The sequence below is a fragment of the Bemisia tabaci genome, chromosome 1 (genome assembly GCF_918797505.1).
Source record: "Bemisia tabaci chromosome 1, PGI_BMITA_v3".
NCBI lineage: Eukaryota > Metazoa > Arthropoda > Insecta > Hemiptera > Aleyrodidae > Bemisia > Bemisia tabaci.
In genome coordinates, this window is record NC_092793.1 from 27663148 (window position 1) to 27684323 (window position 21176).

At 41.1% G+C, this 21176-nt stretch overlaps 1 protein-coding gene across 6 annotated transcripts in view; it reads left to right on the forward strand.

Annotated features, from left to right (window-relative positions):
• LOC109041128 (sphingomyelin phosphodiesterase) overlaps nt 1-21176 on the forward strand; it is a 70593-nt gene that overhangs the window by 19894 nt on the left and 29523 nt on the right. For 5 of the 6 annotated variants that reach the window (XR_002009933.2, XM_072299018.1, XM_019057326.2 and 2 more), the window contains exons 2-3: nt 16795-16908; nt 19688-19899. Coding sequence is in view for 5 of the 6 variants with exons in the window: in XM_072299018.1 (XP_072155119.1) it covers nt 16836-16908; nt 19688-19899 (285 nt within the window). In the remaining variant the exon portion in view is untranslated. Of the gene's footprint in view, nt 1-10310; nt 10377-16794; nt 16909-19687; nt 19900-21176 lie in introns of those variants that run through there. The other variant, XM_072299013.1, reaches the window with a different exon arrangement.

A 21176-nucleotide genomic window follows, 5' to 3' on the forward strand; every position in this document is an offset into this window, starting at 1 on the left:
GAGCCCTGTTATGCAAATATTCTTATGGGTATCGGGACTCATGCCTCAATGCACATAATTCCATTTGGCAGAAATACGTCCATTTAAGGGCGAGCCAGTTCGGAGTAGCCTCGACCAAACGCTGAGGCCACGCCACGGTTCCACTGGTAGCGCGCGACGCGACGACGTCAACCGCGCAATCGTATGTTATGATTTTAGACATAGCTATGTAATGAGGAGAAGCGAATCCTCTTATTAGCCATAGGCGGTTCTACGGGGGTGCCAGTGGGTGCCGGGCACCCCCACACAAAAATTAAGTGCGGTTACCGGAACCGTGAAAGGGGCCTTCTTCTTCCTTCACCTCTATTAATTGCTTTTTTAACCAGTATAGAATTTAATATAAAAAGGACCAAATTATACTGCTTTTAAAGATTCTGCATTCGCTCACACTGAGTAAAAATCCCAGCAATTAATTGAAAATGTTTTAAACAGAATTAATATTGATAGCCGTGTTTTACAAAGATTCTACTGTTTTTTATGGTAAGATTGTAGTTTTGATGGAAAGTTTTGCTAACAAATTTTCTACGTTGAATGTATAGGTATTTCAGTAGAAAGAAAGGAGAGAAAAAGAGAAAGGATGGTAGGAAAGGGATAAAACTTGAGGACCGAAACTTAGGCCTCCCCTGAGCGACCTTCCACTTCGAGACCGGTCTCCGACATTTTTCACCTCTGGGCACCCCCAAACATGAAGGTCTAGAACCGCCTATGTTATTAGCGGCAACGGGCAGCCGGCTGATTGTTGAAATTGATAGGCAAACCTATAGACCAAGAAGACATAAGTTTGGAGCGATCCCATTGGTTAAAATGCGTTGTTCCTGTAAACTGAGGGAGAAAATTATGGACAAACAGGACTCAACTTCACCGTCGCGCACTGTGTGTTGAGTCGCAGCTTTTTACAAAGCGGAGTTCTGAAGGTTGTCCATGCCTCTTGCATCTGAAATCCGCCCAATAAGTCAGAATGGCGCTTGGCTCGAAGCCTCCCGCAGTATTGAGCCTGCTATTTCTCCATACGATTCTGATTTTAAATCGATCAATCTTGACTTCGATCCAAATCAATTTGCCTTAAAAATATGATCGTCGTAATAATTTTTTCGAATTCTTCACAGCATTACATGGAGTCACCGCTTGCTTGGAATGTAGTCATAACTGTTCTTTTTTGCTGGTTCTTTACGACAGAATATTATTAAAACATAGAGTAAAGTACAGTAATGTTTAAATTCTCTCGTAAAATGTTGCCAACTAGCATTAAACATTACAGGTAGATAGATCGGTAGGTAGGTAAGAAGGCACTAAACAACTAAAAGAAGCATTGCTAGCTTCTCTCTGTCTGCGTAACTGGATACCATAAACTTTTTTTTTAATTTAGTTCTCACAGGATATTTCTCCGAGAGAAAACTTTGAATGAACAATAAAATTGAATTGATTGTACGAACATTGAACAGTGACAGTGGGTATTGTTAGTTAATTTTGTGTCTCAGTTTACGGTGCAAGAAACGACGAGATTTTTCCATCGATTTTTTGACCTTTTGAAACCTCGAAATGTTCAGGGACAGAGTGACTCTAAATTTTCCGAGGGGTGGCCTGTCGGAAAGAAGATTGGGAGCCCACCACCTCATAATGGCAGTGGCGTGGCGTGAATGATCGATTATCGATATCTCGCCATTTGAAGCTATGGTAAAGAATCGATTACTAAGGTGTTCGCTGCGAACACCCTGATAATCGATCTTTTTTCATAGGTTTGAGTGGCGTATCGATCAATATATCGCAAAGCACGACACGGAGGTCGAGGTACGGAGGTCCAAGCAAAGCCCTGGGAGGCTCTACGGGGTTCTCTGAAAATGTCTAAGGCCTCTATTTTTCCTAAACGGGACCCTCTCGGGGCCTCTTTGCCCAATAAATCTTGAGGAAAATCACGTCATAGTCCCGCGGGACAGTTCGCCCTTGGACATGTTTGGTCCTTTTCCCGACAGCAAGCAATGAATCGTATTCCACAGTGGTTCGATCTATCGTTTGGTTCCAAACAATAAAGCATAACCTCCAACAAAAATTTCAGGATTCAAGTTGGAAAAGCTGAAAATGAGTAACTTACGAACAATTTCACTTTTCAATGCCATGTGGTACTCATAAGAATCCAAAATCTATCACAATTACTCGTTCTCACGGATTACTCGATTGACTTTTCGAACCAATCGATATCGATACAACCTCACCTGTTTGATGTATCATTATCTCATGAGGACATAATTACTTGTTCCTCTCTACTCATCACCTCCACCAGAGACATTGACACTAAAATGTTTTGTCCCCTTGAGTTAGGTGTCTCTTTCTTAGTTACGCGGTGTCCCGGTGAGCTCTTGTGCAAAATCTGATTGGTTTATCGAATCTGGCAACGGAGGATCAATGCACCTATACACCTCGACTGGCCACTGACTGGATCCAAATGCGTTGGCTGGTCCAAGGGAGGTGTGTAATCGCTGGAACCCAGCTGGGCAGCAACCGCCCAGGGGACAGAAAGTTACCGAGCTTTATTAATGGCTCTTCAAGACCTGGGCATTGCGTCACCGTTTCAATTCTAAAGTCCTCAAATATCACTTCTTAACTTTAATTTCTCTCTGTGCCGGGTGCTTCTCTGCGACTCCCTCCCGTTCACTCACTCTCGCTTTCTTTTATTACATTTGTCCCCCCATGGTTTCCATCCTCCATTTGCTCCTCGCCTCATTGTAGATGCACCTCTTCGTCGGAAGCTTTCGAATGCAATAAAATCCTCTTAAATTTCACGGGCATGAGGCGATGCACATTTTAGGGACGTGTACATAGTCGTTCCTTTAGCAGATCCATTCTCTAGGAAGTCCCATAGTGTTTACACTGTGATTAAAGGAGGTTTAAGGGGGAAAATACCACCATGAAAGGATACCTTTAACAAATCTCGATTAAAATTCAATAGGATAACTTCATAGACCCCCCACCCCCCTCCGTTCGCCCGATAAGGAGGAAGAAAAAGAGAATGAAAGAAGAAGAAAATTCGCTCACATTTCCCTGGTAAAAATTGGCTGTAGAATGTGTGTTCCAAAATACTATAGACCTGAAGCCGGCTGTAAGATTTTCAATAGCTTCTGTAGCCGGCTGTACAATTTCTTATAGCATTTTATAGCCGATGGCGATTAAGCAACAGCCAGACGATAAAGTTTATGCCTAACGTTACTAAATACGGTTACTAGGACTTAGTGAGTTTTTGGACTACCGCTCTCTTTTTGTGCCGTAGTATCTTGATTTACTTTGCGAGGAAAGCTCCGTACTTTTGAAGGATGCCTGTTAGTCTTAATATGTTGGAGAGCCTTCAATTTCTTATGAAACTGTGCAATACCTCTGGTGTGAAATAGTTGCTTCAGACGCCGTGGCACGCTGCGGCGCGACGGGCGGGCAGGCAGCGCTGAACGCGCATTAGCGCCTACAAACCTAACAGGGATACTTCACGCATTGCGCAATGCGTGAAGTATCCCTGTTAGGTTTGTAGGCGCCAGTGCGCTTTGTGTTAGGCTCTAATATTTAATCTCGCGGAGTCAGCGTTTTTCAACTCATGATTTTGAAATGTTTGCACTCTCTGTTTGGACTATTCTCATTTTAATTGATGAAAAAAAAAAAAAAAAATACGTTTTAAAGGAAAGTATAATGTGTGTTTTGTAAATATTAAGGTAGTTCCGTATCAAACTTTATGATTTCCAAAGCACACGGATTTCTACGAAATTTCTTATAGCCTTTTATAGCCAATGGCGATAAAGTGTAAAGCCCAGCGATATAGGAACTATAGCCCGACTGTATACTTTTTTATAGCTTCGTATAGCCCGGCTATATGATTTGCTCCGCTTTCTACAGCCAGCTGTATGATTTTCGATAGCCTTCTTTAGTCGGCTATAAGAACTCCTATGGTATTTTGAAACGCAGCTCCTATCGTCAATTTTTATCGGGGTTGGTAATTATTATTACATTATATACAAAATTGACTCAAACTGCATATTTGATGCCCCAATAATTTTCTGAGGGAGATTCCGGACCCTCGATAACGCCCCCCCCCCCCCCCCCCCCACCGTTCGAGTTGTCTGGATTCGCCCATGGATAACTTTGGGACTGGACCCTTGCGAGGTCTTAGGATGATTTTTCTCCGCAAGAAGTACAAAATACAGAAGAAAAACTTCTACGTTTCGATAAACTTTAAGGCAAGCCCGCACCTGCTCTAAAATTTTCAAAACTTGCAAACAATTTTTTTTTTCTACTTTTAATTTTTTGTGGAAGCAAATCATCATTGTATTCCCTAGCAAGGGTCTATTTTCAAAGTTATACTGTTGAATTTTACTCGAGGTTCGTTAAAACTGTCCTTTAGATCACTCTTAGACCCATACTGCCGCACTAAGAAAGAAAGCCGTATGAGCTTTCAGACGTCGCCGAATTTCCTCCGATAAAGACAGTATTTACTAGGAAAATTGTAAATGTTTTCTCCCAAAATTTTCGGACAATTTTGTACGCAATTTAATCTAAAATATTTGAAAATTTCAACGAGAAATATACATGAATGTCGTCAATGATACATGTTTTATGAAGGGAAATTTGGCAACTCTCGAATGTTCATACGGCGTTTTTCCTTAGCACGGCAGCATGCGTGTGGCTCCTAAAAAATGGAATCCAAACGCGCTCAACAGAGACCGCAGACAACGAAATTATGGAAGATGTATAAAAGGGAAATCTAAACCCTCCTCGCTAAGCAGCGAGTTGTTAAGTTCCTCAATAATGATGAACTTGACCCTCAAAGCCTAGGCACTTAAAATCAGTCATGGTGAGACGACCAAGGCGTGATCGCCGCTTGAGCACGACGCTCTTCCTCACCTGAGCATCTTCATCTCTCGATCTGAGACCAAGAGAATTATGTTTTGCCGCTAGCCGAGAGAGAAAAGAGTCAACGAACTTTTCGTAATTAATATCTCGCGGTGTGATACGTCTTCAATTCACCTTGAACCAATTTTTTTTTTTTTTTTTTTTTTTTTTTTTTTTTTTTTTTTAGGTGGGAACATATTGTCTGTCTGCTAAAGTGTCAGTGACGGCGCTGACGCCCTGTGCATTGTCATGCCAAGGAAAAACGTCGTATGAATCTTCAGACAATGCCAAATTTTTTATCGACAATCTACGATTTTTTAGGAAAATCTGTGGGTATTTTCCTCCTAATTTTCAGAGAATTTTACACGCTTCGGATGTAATTTATCTGAGCATTTCAAGAGAACATACAGGGTGTTTCAGACCACCCGTACCAGGCCTTTTTCTCGGTTGGTTTAGGTCGTACGAAGTCGGAGACCGCGGGGTTCCATAGGGAATTGACCCCAAGGAATCCGAATTTTGTGGTCCCGAAACCCCCCCACCCCCTCTTGGGGGTTAAAGGGGGGTCACGATGCTAAAAGTCACGGTTCCCGACCGAATTGCGGATCGATCGCATCAGAATTGAAAAGCACGGAAAATTTCACGTGGAATTGACCCCTAAAAATCCAAAATCGGACCATCCAAGGCCCAAAAATGATCCCCTAAAGAGGGGGACAGTACCCCCCTCCATAATTTCTCTTTGGTCTCAAAATTGACGTAAATTCTCCAGAAAAAGACGGTTTCCGCGGTAATCGACCTCGAGAAATCCAAATTTCGTGGTCCCGAAGCTCCTCCAGTCCCCCTTGGGGGGTAAACGGGGGGGCCCAATTTTAAAAATCGGGGCTCCTTTCCGAATCGCAAATTGATTGCATCCAAATTGAGGAGCAGAACACATTTACATCTTAAGTGACTCCTAAGAGTTCTAATTGACCCCCTGAACGGCAGAAAGTAATCCCCTGAGGAAGGGGGCCTCGCCCCCGCCAAAAATTTCTCAGGATTCCTCTTTGGTCGCAAAATTGACGTCGATTCTCCAGAAAAAGACGGTTTCCCATGTAATCGACCCCGAGGACTCTAAATTTCATGTTCCCTGAGCTTCTCGGGGTCGATTACATGGGAAACCGTCTTTTTCTGGAGAATCGACGTCAATTTTGCGACCAAAGAGGAATCCTGAGAAATTTTTGGCGGGGGCGAGGCCCCCTTCCTCAGGGGATTACTTTTTGCCGTTCAGGGGGGTCAATTAGAACTCTTAGGAGTCACTTAAGATGTAAATGTGTTCTGCTATTCAATTTGGATGCAATCAATTTGCGATTCGGAAAGGAGCCCCGATTTTTAAAATTGGGCCCCCCCGTTTACCCCCCAAGGGGGACTGGAGGAGCTTCGGGACCACGAAATTTTGATTTCTCGAGGTCGATTACCGCGGAGACCGTCTTTTTCTGGAGAATTTACGTCAATTTTGAGACCAAAGAGAAATTATGGAGGGGGGTACTGTCCCCCTCTTTAGGGGATCATTTTTGGGCCTTGGATGGTCCGATTTTGGATTTTTAGGGGTCAATTCCACGTGAAATTTTCCGTGCTTTTCAATTCTGATGCGATCGATCCGCAATTCGGTCGGGAACCGTGACTTTTAGCATCGTGACCCCCCCTTTACCCCCCAAGGGGGGGTGGGGGGGTTTCGGGACCACAAAATTCGGATTCCTTGGGGTCAATTCCCTATGGAACCCCGCGGTCTCCGACTTCATACGACCTAAACCAACCGAGAAAAAGGCCTGGTACAGGTGGTCTGAAACACCCTGTATTCATAACTCTCTTTAAAGAATTCATCGGAAGAAATCCGGCAACTCACGAAGGTCCATAAGGCGTGTATACTTAACACTGCCGTGCAGTCCATGAGTATAATCAGTAGCAGTTAATACCCAGCCCAGAGCAAAAAGTGCCGTAACAAAGGTTTGCATTTTCAATAGGTTTAAAAGGAGCTCTACCTGTGTAAGAAGTAAATTATCAAGGAGCCAATCCAAAAGCTCTGTTAAGAATTTTCCCCTGTATATGCTCTGAATTTCTCCTCACTATTGCACGGAAGTAAGTCGACTTAAGTGAATTTCATTTCCTGCAAATGCCATGAAAAATGGCACGATCTTAGAAGCATTTGCCTCCTACACCCTTTTTCTCAAAGGAGTCTTCAATCAGGTCTGTAGGAGGACTTCTCCTCGCATGGCCCCTCCCCCCCCCCCCCAAAAAAGAAAAAATCTTTAATTCGGCCTTGCTTCATTTATTAGTTGCCTGATAGATACAATCCGCGCTCTTTGTGGTTAACAACTCAAAACAATCACGAGAGACGTGGTGGACTAGCGGCTGGGCTATGCGGCTAGGTGGTAACAAGCACTGATTTTATGTGGAGGCCGCGAGAAGGTTGAATTGATGAGAAAGTTATCTATTATAAAGAACGCTCAGGTCGTCAACTATGAAACGGTGATCCGGCCGATATCGAGCGTCTGGCTTAGACGGATCCATATTCTTTCTCTCGTAACTGCTAAGATCCCCGGTGTAATGGCTTTCGGCGACTTTACGCAATCATTTTTAAAAAAGGGGAAAAATCATGCTTGCTCAGTTTGTGAGAATGTTCAATCCACGGAACGCGAAGCGCGACAAACGTGAGGTAAATCTACAGTCCCGAGGCAATAATTTTAACATTTAGGGCAAATTGCATATTTTGTCGATAAGCAGGCATTTTCATCGAGACAAAGCGGAAATTAGGTCGTGTCGTGAAGCAAAAATGCCTGATCATGATAAACAGTTTCGAGCTTCCTGTCCCTGCGTCTGCTTTTGGAGATCTTTTCACCAAAGTACCAAGTTACGAACCACTCTGTTTATTGTTGTGAAAATTGAAGGCGTGAAATTACACTTTATTGTCAACATTTTAAGCTCCGATCGTTGAATTTTAGGACTATGTTTTTAAAAATCCTCGAACGCTCGAACGTTTATTACTCTTCCGTAGAAGCACCCCTTAGAATTTAAAATGTGACGAAATAAACATGAAAATTCGCAGTTTTGGTCAAACATTTTACGTGCGACCTCTCTGCTTGACTCGATCTACTGTGCGTCGGTTCTCTTTTGAAATTCTCAAATCAGATGCGTTGTGCTCGACACTTTGAAAAAGTTCGGTTGCATCGTACCTTCTGCAGCTTGATTTCTTTTTGAATACTGAATTACTGATTAAAATATTCATTGAAAGCAAAAATAAAATCGTTTTGAATGGAGTTATTATCTCCTGGTGCTGAACTCTGTCCACCTTGGAAAATAATTTCTGTCACCCTGCCTGTGACTGTGTGAGTTCTGGAATAACGGTGTTTGACCCCGCGCCCCGCCCCCCGCCCCCTTTCGCTGGGCAGCAGAGCCGAACAACATCGGCCAATAGTCTCATTGTGGTTACGTCCATTCACAGTTACAAATGATTTCCGCCTTTGCCCAAGTTATTATACTTACCAACCATTCGCGCACAGAGTGAAGTATATAATTATAGTCTCGGAACGTTTGTCATTCAATCGGCTTCCATTTTTTTTTTTTTTTTTTTTTTTTTTTTTTTTTTTTTTTTTTTTTTTTTTAGATCATAGTCGCGCGTCAGCCACACTGACTGAACTGTATGAACCAATCGAGGCTCTACACACAGAAAAATCAGATCGCTCACCTACTGTGTTTTTTGCTCGGCAGGTTCTCCGGCATTGTGTCAAAGAAGTAGTGGCGATTTTGCAATTTGGCAGCACTGTTTTGCCTCCATTTAAATCAATTTAAAATATCGATTTTAGCTCAGGCAAGCTGCCTCACCAAGAATCGATTGTTTTACATAAATTTAAATGGAGGAAAGACAGTGTTGCCAACTTCCAAGAATCGCCTCTGCAAGGAGGCGACTTATATCATCAAGTGAAATCTGAGCTGTCACCGCGACGACTTATTCGTGCGTTGAAATTTTAACTATGCACGATCAAAAATCAATACAAATGAACTTTCGTTGTTGCAATCAAAATTTTGCTTGACATGATAATTTATCATCTTACCAGTATAGTAGTAAAATAATCCACAGTTTGTAAAAAAAAAAAAAAACCTTTATAATTTGTCTACTGCTAGAATTAATAAAATTTCCCACGGATATCACTATACAATGACAATACTTTTGGTCAGCGAATGAATATGTTTCACCCGGTCATGGAAGTTTCCCGGGAAAGTTCCGATTGCCGGTGAAACCTACAGGATAGTTCTTCCTTAATCTCCATTTTTACGGCTGTGGCACTGCGTCTTTCGTCGTGATAGTCAAAATGTCCGAAAAAAGTTTCCCAAGTGCATAATATTCAGATGTGAGCATGTTCATGTTCATGCGAGCAATGTGTCCAAGTAGTATCCAGAAGGTCATATAGGGGTAATAGGGGTCTAATAGCGAAACCGTAAATGACCAAACGTTCATTTTTTCTCATTAAAGTATACAAGGAACGTTTCCCCCGTTTCTAGGAAGTTTTCATGCTCTGTCGCAAATGTCAACAATGCACATAGCTTTTAAAATGAATTTAAAATTGCTTTTATTACACTGCGTGGATAGCTTGTTGGAGAGCTTTGAAAGTGCTTTCAAAGAATAGTCCCCATAAAATAGTAAATTACGACATTAAGATGACACAGGTAGATGAAAATGTGGTCGTTTTTGTTCTCAGTCATGTTACTCTTTCTGCCTTGGAAAAAGTATAACAAATTTCATCAGAAGAATCAAGAGTGGTAAATTCCATCATTTGTCTACTTGATTTTGGACACAATGATAGTGTAGGGTAAATATCACTGGACATATGGTAGCATTTACTAAACTTTTGGTGAATGCGATTATAGTTTAGACTCAGTTGGTGATTACCATACTCAACCTCCAACCATACTTTTTTTTGTCATTTTGACAAAGTGGCTATTTTTTTATCTCTGAACATTTATGTGTTTTGGACTTTTTTTGAACATCTTGACCCAACACTCGTTTTTGTATCTCTGAAAGCCCAGATCTAAATAGAGGCCTCTTTTTATGGAACGATTACAAGAAATGAGAAAAAAAACTCATCAACGAAGGCAAACGTAGATAACGGTAAACAAGTTCGAATTGTAACGGTTTCATTTGTTTTTTCAACTCTTCTAGCCCAGCGCGTCGGGAATATTGTCATCGGCGGCAACGTCACCTCTGACCTCTTAGTCAGGACCAATCCGGAGATGGCGTTTTGAACGCTGTAGCCGTTACTACTATCATGTTACACAAGGCTACCTATTAAGTCCCGTGATAAAGCTGGTTATCTCTGAGGGGCTTTTTAAGGGTTTTGGTCTAGGCGGGAACGTAGATCATTCATCTAAGTATGCACAAAGGTAATCGGCCAGTGAGTCGTGGCAGGCTAGTCGTTATGGATCCCCATTTTTCGACGCTGGTAATGTACTCTTAAAACTTTTTCCTTTATAACTTTTAAGATTTCAGTCAAATTCCCATCCCCCTTATTTTTTTGACTTCCCGTGTGTTTTTCTTTTTTGTAAAAAAAAAGTTACTCAGATCAACAAAAATTGACTTGAAAATGTCAGAAATGTACGATTCTGCCGGTTGTTTTATTAGATTTTTCACACGTTCGGTACGTGCAATTTTTTCTTCTTTTTTTTAAAAAATTAAGGCTGGTTACACATTATTTTAGTTTAGTCACCGGCATTATCAGCTCTTGTCCACGTTTTTAAGTAAATTTTAAGTTATTCTAGCTCTTTATTCCCGATGTACAGTCGCTTTGAAGTTTTCCCTAATAAAATCGGTGTACGCGGGGAAAAATATCGATTCATCACAAATAGCCTGGTTTCTCCTTGGAAATAATTCACCTTATTGCCTACATGATTTATTTTTCTCTTTGACGATCCGCAATTCGCAATTTCTATGAACAATCCCTCTTATGATCATTCGTTTCAATCAAAATGTCATAAAAATGAATCAATTGTATTCGCCAGGAAGTGAAAAAAAAAGAAAGAAACGAAAATCATCCATCAGTAGATATTCTTAACGAAAGAGAATCGGGCTGTTAAAAAATTATAATTTTCCTTTTTGCAATTTCTGTTCATCGTTAATGTCTCATTTTGAGATTCATTGAGGAAAAGAGGAAGACAAAAAGTATTACATTTTTGGCTTTGCTGCAATCTCAGGATAAAAACAAAACAATGTCTTTGATAAAAACTGACTCGGAATCGTTATTCACGATCTCAGTTGGTGCCCAAGTTCAGTAGCTAGTAAAGGTAACCGAAGCCTTTTTCAAATAAGTATTCCCAATTCGGAGCATTATCCAAGTGATGATCCATGAGAATACTTATTATTAATCTCAACCAAGCTTTGCGTAAGAAATGTCACAGTGTCAAAGTGTATGGTCTGAATGCATATAGCATTTCAGTGTCCGTAGACTTAACGCCTCTCTTAAAAAATTGCTTTTATGTTTTTACGTTTTGCTGAAATCATGCGATTTTTGTTCCACATTTTCATACGCTTACGTCAAAGTAGAATAAAATAAATTATTAATTGAGATAAACGTTCAAGCTTTAGATTTTTCAAATGTTTTTTTGAGATTTTGACGTATGATACCACTGTACTTTTCAAAACATTCTGCATGTATTTAAATTCACCTCTAATCCACAAAGAAATGTTAATTTGCCGGAAGACTTTGGTATTTATTTTATCGTATATTTAATTACTATCCCAGTTACACTCCTATGCAAAGACCTTACCCAGAGGTACTCTTAAGTGAGATTACTCCTTAGATTATAACCTCTTTGCTTATATACCCGAAGAAAAGATTGAAAGTTACCAAATTTGCTCTCCCCCCCCCCCCCTTCCAGAAGAGATTTTAGGAGAAAATATTTTTCAGAAGCGAGGCTCTGAACGAATTAATTATTGAAAATTATTGAAACGAAAATTATTGAATTATGATTTTACCCATCGAATATGTATTATCAAAAGTAAGCATAAAAACTCATCAATTTCACCTCCTATTTTGAACTGAATAATATCTAATCAGAACAATAGTGTTCAGCAGGTGCATAATGGCAGATTGAAAAAAAAGAAATAGTTACAATAAAAAAATGATCTTGTTTTCATACTTCAATTTACATTTCTTAGCTTCTGTGTGAATGAGAATAATCCGTCGCTAATCATTTAGTAATTACACGCTTATTAGTAACCTATTGATGACCTCTCTCAAGCACAAATAAATTGTTACATGTTCAGTACTTATACCTCTCCTGTCTCTCTTCTTCCCATCTTGGTTTTTTTATCGGGTTTCGCCCACCTTGAAGTTTTGACCCACGATCATCTTAGACCTCCATGGAATCTGAAAACTAGTTGAACCGCTCAGGAAATGGTCATAAAACTGAAATTTTTAGGTTTATTAATTTTTTCGTATATGACTTACCGGTTGAAAGTAAATTATCGCCCAAGTTGAGAAAATGGTATCAAACTAGCAATGGTTTTCTAAACCATTTTTCTCAACTTATGAGGCAATTATTTCTTAACCGCTTTGCTGCATAAAAAAGGAATGGTACAAATTCATTTGTGATTTTTGATGATCTTCTGTTTGGACCAGAGCGATTGGATTTTAGATTTAATAAAACCTTAATTATATCATACGTTTGGATCGAAAACCCCTCAAAGATTGGCAACAATTAATGCCACAACTTCAGGATTCTCAGGCATATCCTCGCAACTTTCCCAAGAAATAAAGCCTCGAGAACATGCAATAGTCCTTTCTATTCGGAATAAGAATTTTTTTTTTTCAAGGTCCAATTTATTTATAACTGAAATTCATTAATAGGTCCGTATTACTCTTCAATTTTCAAGCGGGACCCCTGAGCCTCTGTTCGGAAAGGGCAACTTTTTCCGACCATGACAAGTCACCAGCTGTCATCTGTACATTAGAATTTTTAACTAAACGTGAACAATCATTATTAAACTTTGTTACGAGGCGTGAAACAATTTTGTCGAATTATTGGTTGCAAATTACTTTATAGCGTTTTAATTACGATCATTCCTTTAAATTTAACGGCCCATTCGCGTGTCGTGGAGCACAGTGTGCCGCTTGGACGCCGATAGGCGCAGTTCAGGAGGGAACATAAAAAAATAATTGACCGGAACGCATTGATTGTATTATCTTTACGAGAATTTAAGTGCCTTATCGAATTGAAAACAATCTGGATGTATGCGTTTGTTACTCGTTTATGGGGAACCTACACTGCCATGCTAATTGTAAGACTAAAGAAGAACGCCGTATGAACCTTAGACATTGCCAACTTTTCCTCTGATAAAACATGAATTTTCCGAAAAATCTGAATATTTTTCCTCCTATTTTTCAGAGAATTTTATTCGCCATCAGATCTAAATTAGGTGAAAATCTCGGGAGAAAATATTCATAACTCTCTTCAAAATTTAACATTTTACCGGTGGAAATTTGGCAACTCTCGGATGTTCATACGGCGTTTTTCCGTAGCACGGCAGTATAGAGTGCCTGCGACGGTTGCAATGAAAGTTATTTAGATGGCATCATGTAAAAAGGAACCAGAGTTTATTGGGAAAGAAGAGATCTGCTCGCTGCGAAATACCGTGTTTTGGGGAACGGTGCGTAGCTACGTGTACGGACTCGTTGGAATCAACCCGTGGTTCCTTCTTGCAATCCGTAAATCTTCGACTACGTGTTTAGCAAAAAAAGAACCATAAGATCACCGCGTACACATGGACCGCGTTGAGGAGAAAGGAACCAAACTACATCAGCAATTTTCTTCAAGTGGGCAATTGACTTTTTGACTAAAAACGGTGTGGGGGATTTTTTTTTGTTGCAAATTTCAGTGAATGTTCTGCGTTGTGCGAAGCAAATTCCTTAAAATTTTCAAAAGAATTTGCGCGAATGTTCTCCTGTAAAAAATTAAATTACCCAGTAAGATTTGGCAACAGCTGATGTGGCTTAGTTCTTTTCTGAAAACGCGGTCCACATCTGCTAATGAGTCCTTTTTGGCACTTACGTGCAATTTTCTGAAAAATTTCTGTCACGCACAGCTATAACGAGTTGAGCTTCTTCTTTGAAAACTGCGGCTCCTATTCGCATTATGCCACGGGGTCACCCATTAAAAACCACGTTCACACTTGCGCATTCTTCCGTGTAGGGCCCGAATTTTGCTAATGACAAGCAGAGCGTAAGTTATGGCCGACTACGATTGTTCATGGGTTGTGCGGTAGCTCTCTGATTGGCTGAGCCTGGTGATTTTAGGTCGTGTTCTTTCAAGCTGCAGCCGACCGTGAGCCTCCAGAATTTGGACCTAGAATGGCGAATCAAACCTCAAGTATACTTGCACTCAGAATGTGCAGTGGTGCAAACGTCCTTTTTGGATGGCGCGGTGAAATTTCGAACAAATTCTGATCGTCTCTTACCAAAACGAGCAGTTTATGCTCACATTCTTTCAAAATTAAACGACCATGCCAATGATGGTTTAATTGGTGCAAAAAATGCGGTTTTCCAAAACTGCATCCATGAAAAGTGCGAATTTCTATGTCTCTCAGCGTGTCAGCAGGTGATAACTGGACCGCGTCTAACAGAAAGGAAGCCACATCAGCTATTGCCAATTTCAACCGGGCATTTTAATTTTTAACTAGAAAACGTTTGTGCGGATCCCTTTGAAAATGTTGAGGAATTCGCTTCGTACTATGGAGAAAATTCACTGAAATTTGCACGAAAATCCACACAACCGTTTTCATGTAAAAAATCAAATTGCTCCATTAAATTTGGCAAAGCTGATGTGGCTTGGTTCCTTTCTGTTTAACGCGGCCCAACTGTCGGAGGTCGGCAACCTACTCCCCCATCCCTCCACCACGCAGAGATTCAGCCATCTCTCCGACCCCTAAAAACCGTCTCCTCGGGATCCTGTCCATCTCTCTGTGAAGCCACTCGAAGTAGCCGAAGTTCGGGATATCCATTGGAAACCGGGCACTGGACGAGTGGGTGCGCGGACGCGATGAGACACGACGACGAAACGCCGCCGTTCAACGGTATTTAAGAGTCGAACCCGCGCCGCGCGGTCGTCATCAGCCCCCCCCCCCCCCAACGGCCCCACGAGAACCGCCCCCTCCTCCCCAGCGGGCGCAGCAGACCGGATCGTCGCCTCGCGTCGGCGTCGTGGCGATGCCATTGGACTGGCATTGAACCAGAAGCGCGGCTGCACTTGACATTGGGTATTCCGCACGTTAACACACTTTTCTCGTCTTCGTCAGAAGCTACGTCAGCCGTTTGTGTTCCTTCCCTTGGTGCGAATCAACTTTTTCGGGGAGGAGCAATCGTTCCACTCCGAAAGTGATCGAAGATGATCGCGTAAAAGCAGTGGCGTAGCTAGAATAAATAAATATACTGGAATCAGCAGGGGTCTGAAGGTCGATTTTGGTGAAAAATGCGGATTTTTTCGGCATTCGACTGCAATCCCATTTTTTTGACGAAATCGGCCTACAAACCCACGCTTAAGCCATCATTAGACACACAGAACTTTCCTAACTTTTTCAGAGTAAATATTTTATCGGGAGAAACCAGGCAACGCTGAAGTGCTCATACGGCGTTCAAACACAACATTGGCCTTTTAAGCCCCATTTTTCGATGCCGCGACTATCCTAACGCGAGTTCGAATGATCGCGCCAAACACGGTACGGTCGGCGTCAAACTCATATCAGCGCCTTCAAGACTGTAGGAATACTACATGCATTGCGCCAAACAGCGCGGTCGCATGTTAGCGCCCACAGGACTGCATGAATACTTCTCGCATTGCACCAAACGCAATGCGAGAGTGATTTGCGATAACTATTCGACTACAGGTATAGGCACAGTGCCGCTGCCGCCAGCTAGATAGAAGGCGCATCACACTCTAAAGATGACTCAACACTCGACCTCACTCCTTTCCCTGGTTTGCGCGACGCCAGAATCTCCGCACAACTAGGTCCACGCGTCATTTCTTTTGACGGTCCCTACTCGCGGTTTTTACCCCAATTCAAGGGTAAATATGTATCTTAATTGCAACGATTCAGAAACTCGGACGATGTTTAAACAATGCAGCGATTCTGAAACTCGGGTCGCATAAAATTAACTTTGGTTTAATAAAAAGAAAACAGAACGAACGATAATGTCGCATCGAAATTTCTTGTGATTTTATTTCAAATCAATCCGGAAATTTTGAAACTTGCCGTGCGTAGCTTTTCTTTAAAGAAAAAACTTGGGAACTCTTCAGAAAACCTGTGTGTGTAGCTTTTTAAAAGCGGTGCTAAAAAATTAGACATATACAGTGGTGCATAACGTTGCAACTAAAGATAAATACGCCTTCTTTCTCGTGCACCCGTTGGCTTTTGAATCCATTCATCTATGAAATAATTTGAACATGGTTGTTCTACGATTTTTTACGTGTAGCTTTTTTTCAGTGGTTGGCGGCTGCGCAGCGGCCACAGACCCCTAGTAATACCTAATTCGGTACTATAATTGCGATTATCTCGCTCCAGTACCGTTATTTTCAAAGGCTCCTGTGATTCGATAAATATAATTTATTTGTGTTTACGGAAATCATAGTTGCCAACGTGAAATTAGCCTTATAGCAACGATTCATTTTCCCCAGAGCATGTGATTTTGTAAGCCCTGAGCCTGTTCGTTTTCAAATCACCGAATTATTATTGACACAAATTATTTTCATGCCTTCGGCCCTTCATTGTCTCAGAAATGTATTGTACCACGATAGGTTATTCTGACCGGAGTACACATTTTCGCTATCAGAAAAAGTTTTAATCTTGCGCATCACTTTCTTCTGTTTCAGAGTGGAGTCAAAAGTGGCTCCGCGGAGTGTGAGGGAATATTATGCGCCTGCCGTCCCCAGCATGCTGCGCGCTATACATCTGTACCTCCGTAATACTCCTCATCCTATCCAAAAGTAAGTAAGTTATTAACTTATCATTTCCTTCCCTTCACTAACCCTTGCAAATTAGCTTTTGGGTCATTTGAAGCGGCCAAGTGTTCATGACAGCATAATGAAGATATTGCAGAGTCGTAGTGAATTCTCATTGCCGACAAACTATTGCAGAACACTTTTTTATTTTGTTGATAACTGTGCTTTCTCTGTGTAGTATGCTGCCGTGCTAAGGAAAAACGCCGTATAAACCTTCAGGCATTGCCAAATTTCCTCTGATATAATACGAATTCGTTAGAGAAGTTGTGAATGTTTTTCTTCAAAATTATCAGACTATTTTGTTCACAATTTAATCTAAAATATCTGAAAATTTTAAAGAAAAATATGCTCAATTTTCGTCAAAAATCTATCTTTTATCCGGGGAAGTTTGGCAACTCTCGAATGTTCATACGGCGTTCTTCCCTAGCACGGCAGTATCTTTCTTTTAGGTGATTTTCAGACTTGGCTCCACTTCTATGCTTTTGTCGAAAGAATACCGGTCCTCTGTGGACAGTACTATAGCGCCTTTTCCCTCACCAAATTCCGCGGCGGGTTCTCGCAGAACTTTTAAAGTATTACCATTAGTTAATGGAACCCCCCCCCCCCCCCCAGCCCTTCCGTCGGTCTCGCCGCAAAATCTGTACTCGCCGATTGTATTTCTACCGGGGAATTTAGGGGCATATCTTGCTAAAATTTTCGTGATTATTCTCTTTCTTACTTTAAATAATCAGCAAAGTTTTAGACAGTGATTGTTTGGTCATACTTCTGTAAAAATTCAATTGTTAAAGTGCATTTTGCAACCTTAGAGTGGTGTTACTTACGTTTCTTCGTGTGGGAAAGGACGAAAGGTGTTAAAATAGCAACAACTTGTCGATTTTCTTTTCCACTTCCGGGGACTTTAACGCAGGATAGGAAAAAGAAACTAATTGTAAATTTTACTTTGGGGTCATTCATATTTCAGTGGCGTGGCGTGCTTTGCGATATATCGATTGATCTCCAATTTGAACACATGGGAAATGATCGATAAGCAGGGTGTTCGCAACGAACACCTTAATAATCGATTCTTTACCATAGCTTCAAATGGGGAAACATCGAAAATTGATCATCCGCGCCTCGCCACTGGAAATTCCATAATGCTCCAAAAGGGACAGAGGTCGAGGAGAGTGTAACGCCGTTTTGTTTTACGTGTCGAAGGATAGGGGCCTGCCGACGCCACAAAAACGTCTCAAGGAGGGGGAGGGGGGGGGGCAAAAATTCCGAAAAAGTGCGGTACGTAATTAATGAAAACTCGCTGCACAGTGTAGTCAGCCAGCGAGCACCAATGATTAGTCAGTAAGGTTTGAGGTGTTCACGTCAAAAAAAAAGTCTCAAGAGAAACTAATTAAACATGTGGTATGCTCATCTAGGTTGACCATAAGTAGGTTTTTCGAGTCAAAAATACAGCTATCTTCCTAAAAAATGTCCCGTTGTTTAACTGTATTGCAGGTTATTATTACTCTTGAAAGGGGGGGGGGCAGTATAATAAAGGGACGATTTTCAAATTGTTTTCTTTTTTTAGTGAAAAATATGAACATATTAAAAAGCACCAAACTGATCCTAACCGCCAGCTTCCGATTAAGGCTCGGTGCATAAGCGCAAAGCGTTTGACTGTGACCTTTAACGTCTCAGAATTTATCAGACGTCGGTCAACTTCTTTTTATCGAATTCGATCAATTTCCTGAAGACAGTGAACTTGAAGAAGAAAAAAATACTTCAAGGGAAGCCTGAGAAATCCGAAACATTTAGGTTCCTATGCTCTTTTTGTTTGGACACCCTTTCTAGCCTTATGAACGTCATCAAGCAAAAGTGATGCTATGTAAATCCTCAAGTCATGGTATTGAGCTTCAACAGAATTAGTTCTTCCCAAGAATATACGGTACTTGCAGAAAGTTCTTCTTTGTCCATTGAAATCCTAATCTCGTAGCTTTTTCGCTCAATTACATTGAATGTCCATCCTCGGGGTGTTTACAAGCTGCGCAATTGTGAGGATTTCTCAATATTACCATAATTCGATCAGTTGTAGGGAAGTCCCACAAAAACACCGTAGTTTCTAAAGCACCCACAAACTTTCGCACGATCTAAGACAATGAAACATGATAATGCAACTGAACCGATTGTTATTGTTTTAATTCAATTCCTTCTAGATCTTTTTCTTGCTAAGTTTTTGTCTATCTTTCAGCCCGAAAAAATAGAACCTGATATGGAGCTATCACCCGATAATTTCTCTGACAATGTCTCAAGAAAAAAATGGAAAGAAAACATGGGTGAATCCAGGGGGGCGTAGAGGACAACGCCTCCTCCCCCCCTCCCCGTTCGCCCGAAAAAAAGGAGTAAGAAAAGGAAAGAAAGAAAAAAAGGAAGAAATGGAAGAGAGAAAGAGGAAGGACGCTCATATATGCTACTTATTCATGAAAAAAATGACTCAAATCGCATATTAGATGCTGTCAAATTTCGAAAACTTTGTGGAAAAACCCCGCGAAGCCTCTTACGCCCCCCCTGCTGGGGGGGGGGGGGGTCGAGATGTCTGAATCCGCCTTTGGGAGGAAAAAGAGGATTTACATCTGTTTTTTGCTCTGCAGCATTCTCTTTCATGAAAGTGGTCATGAGTATACCAAAACCGTATAAAATTGACATGTTTTCATCCTCTGACTTCAGTAAACACCTTTCTGTATAGACACACACTTCGTTATCTATAGTCTGAAAGTGTTAATTTCTTTGTCCACAGGTAGCCCTTTGGGTCGATCTCAATATTCCCTCTGGAATGTGACCGAACTAACGGACGAAAACATTTGGCACGAATTTTTTCTCCTGAGCAGCGATGGGGACAATTCCAGCTCAATCGTGGCGCCCTCAGCCAACAGTAATAGGACCCTCCCTCCAAAACCAACCCTCGAGCAATTAGAAAATCAAACCTTGCGGCAATTCGAAATCCTCAAAGTAAGTCTGTATTCCTCTTTTTATTATTTCGTTTTGCTGCAAAACATTTTACTCCTCTCAAAGTAGCAGCAACAGTAACAATCTTTTTTAAAGTCTTCGGATTTTCTACCTGCAACATAGGTTATATCGTTGGAGTAGCGAACCGTGTATATGCTACATGTGGCTTTAGAGACTTCGGTCCCCCCTCCCCCATCTTTCTCTTCACTGATTTGGGGCTGCAAATTAAAAACGAGACAATTTTTTCCAAGTGCAAGTAAAACAAAGACAAAAAAGTTCATCACTTTTTAAGCTCCCTAACTTTTTGACTCTCTGGTTCGCCTTAGGTTTCACCGGTCCGTGTAGGCTTATTGGTTTTTTTCCTATCGTAATCACGACCTGTTGATGCGACCTTGAGACGTGACGAAAGAATCCACGTTTATAATCATGAAATCAAAACATCGAATCATTAGTTAATACGGAGGTAAAATTCCAGAGGCTCAAATTCTTAAAAAAGCGCACGTGAAGGTTTGCGCTTTTCGAGCGACGAACGTTGAGTAGTCGACTAAGGATAGTAGAGTAGTTGTTCGCGCAAATAGATGCCCTTGAAACTGGAGAAAAAGATACGAGAAATATTTTACCTGTGTTAGAAATCTGGTCGCATTATAACATATTTTTTTATCATGATTTATTACATTTTCTCTGTCCAAAAGACGGATGAGCACAATATTTTAGTGAATATGCCCGTGAAGGTTGATTAAAAGCGAGAATACTCAAAAAATAAAAACATTTGTATAGTTTTTGTCGCCTAAGATTTTATGCAAGCAACTCTAGGCCGACTTCCTTTCAATAATTCGTCATTAATCCCTCTTTTTAAGAACTCGCTGTATTTTGATGACTGTAAGACAATCAATGATGTACCGCAATTTTATTTTTTATTTTTTTGGGGTTCTTCCTCCTCAGTAGTGATAAGATCAGCAATAATTTACCTCCTTGGCACAATATGCAACGTTGAGGTTGAGTTGAGATATAGGAGAAACAAGCAAATCGCTCTCAGGGGCGCATGCGATGCGATATACACTGAACGAATTTCATTTCAACGCCTGGATGCAACTATTCGAACTCTATGGATGTCCGTGATGCATATCCATGCATTTGAAGGCGTTTTGATTTTCTAGGTACTCACCGCTTCACCTCCGGCACAACGCGGCGGCGCACACAGGAACAAGTCTATGGTTGAAGTTGTAGATTGAAGTTGTATCCTAAACTGCAAATATTAATATTCATTTCGTCACATCATG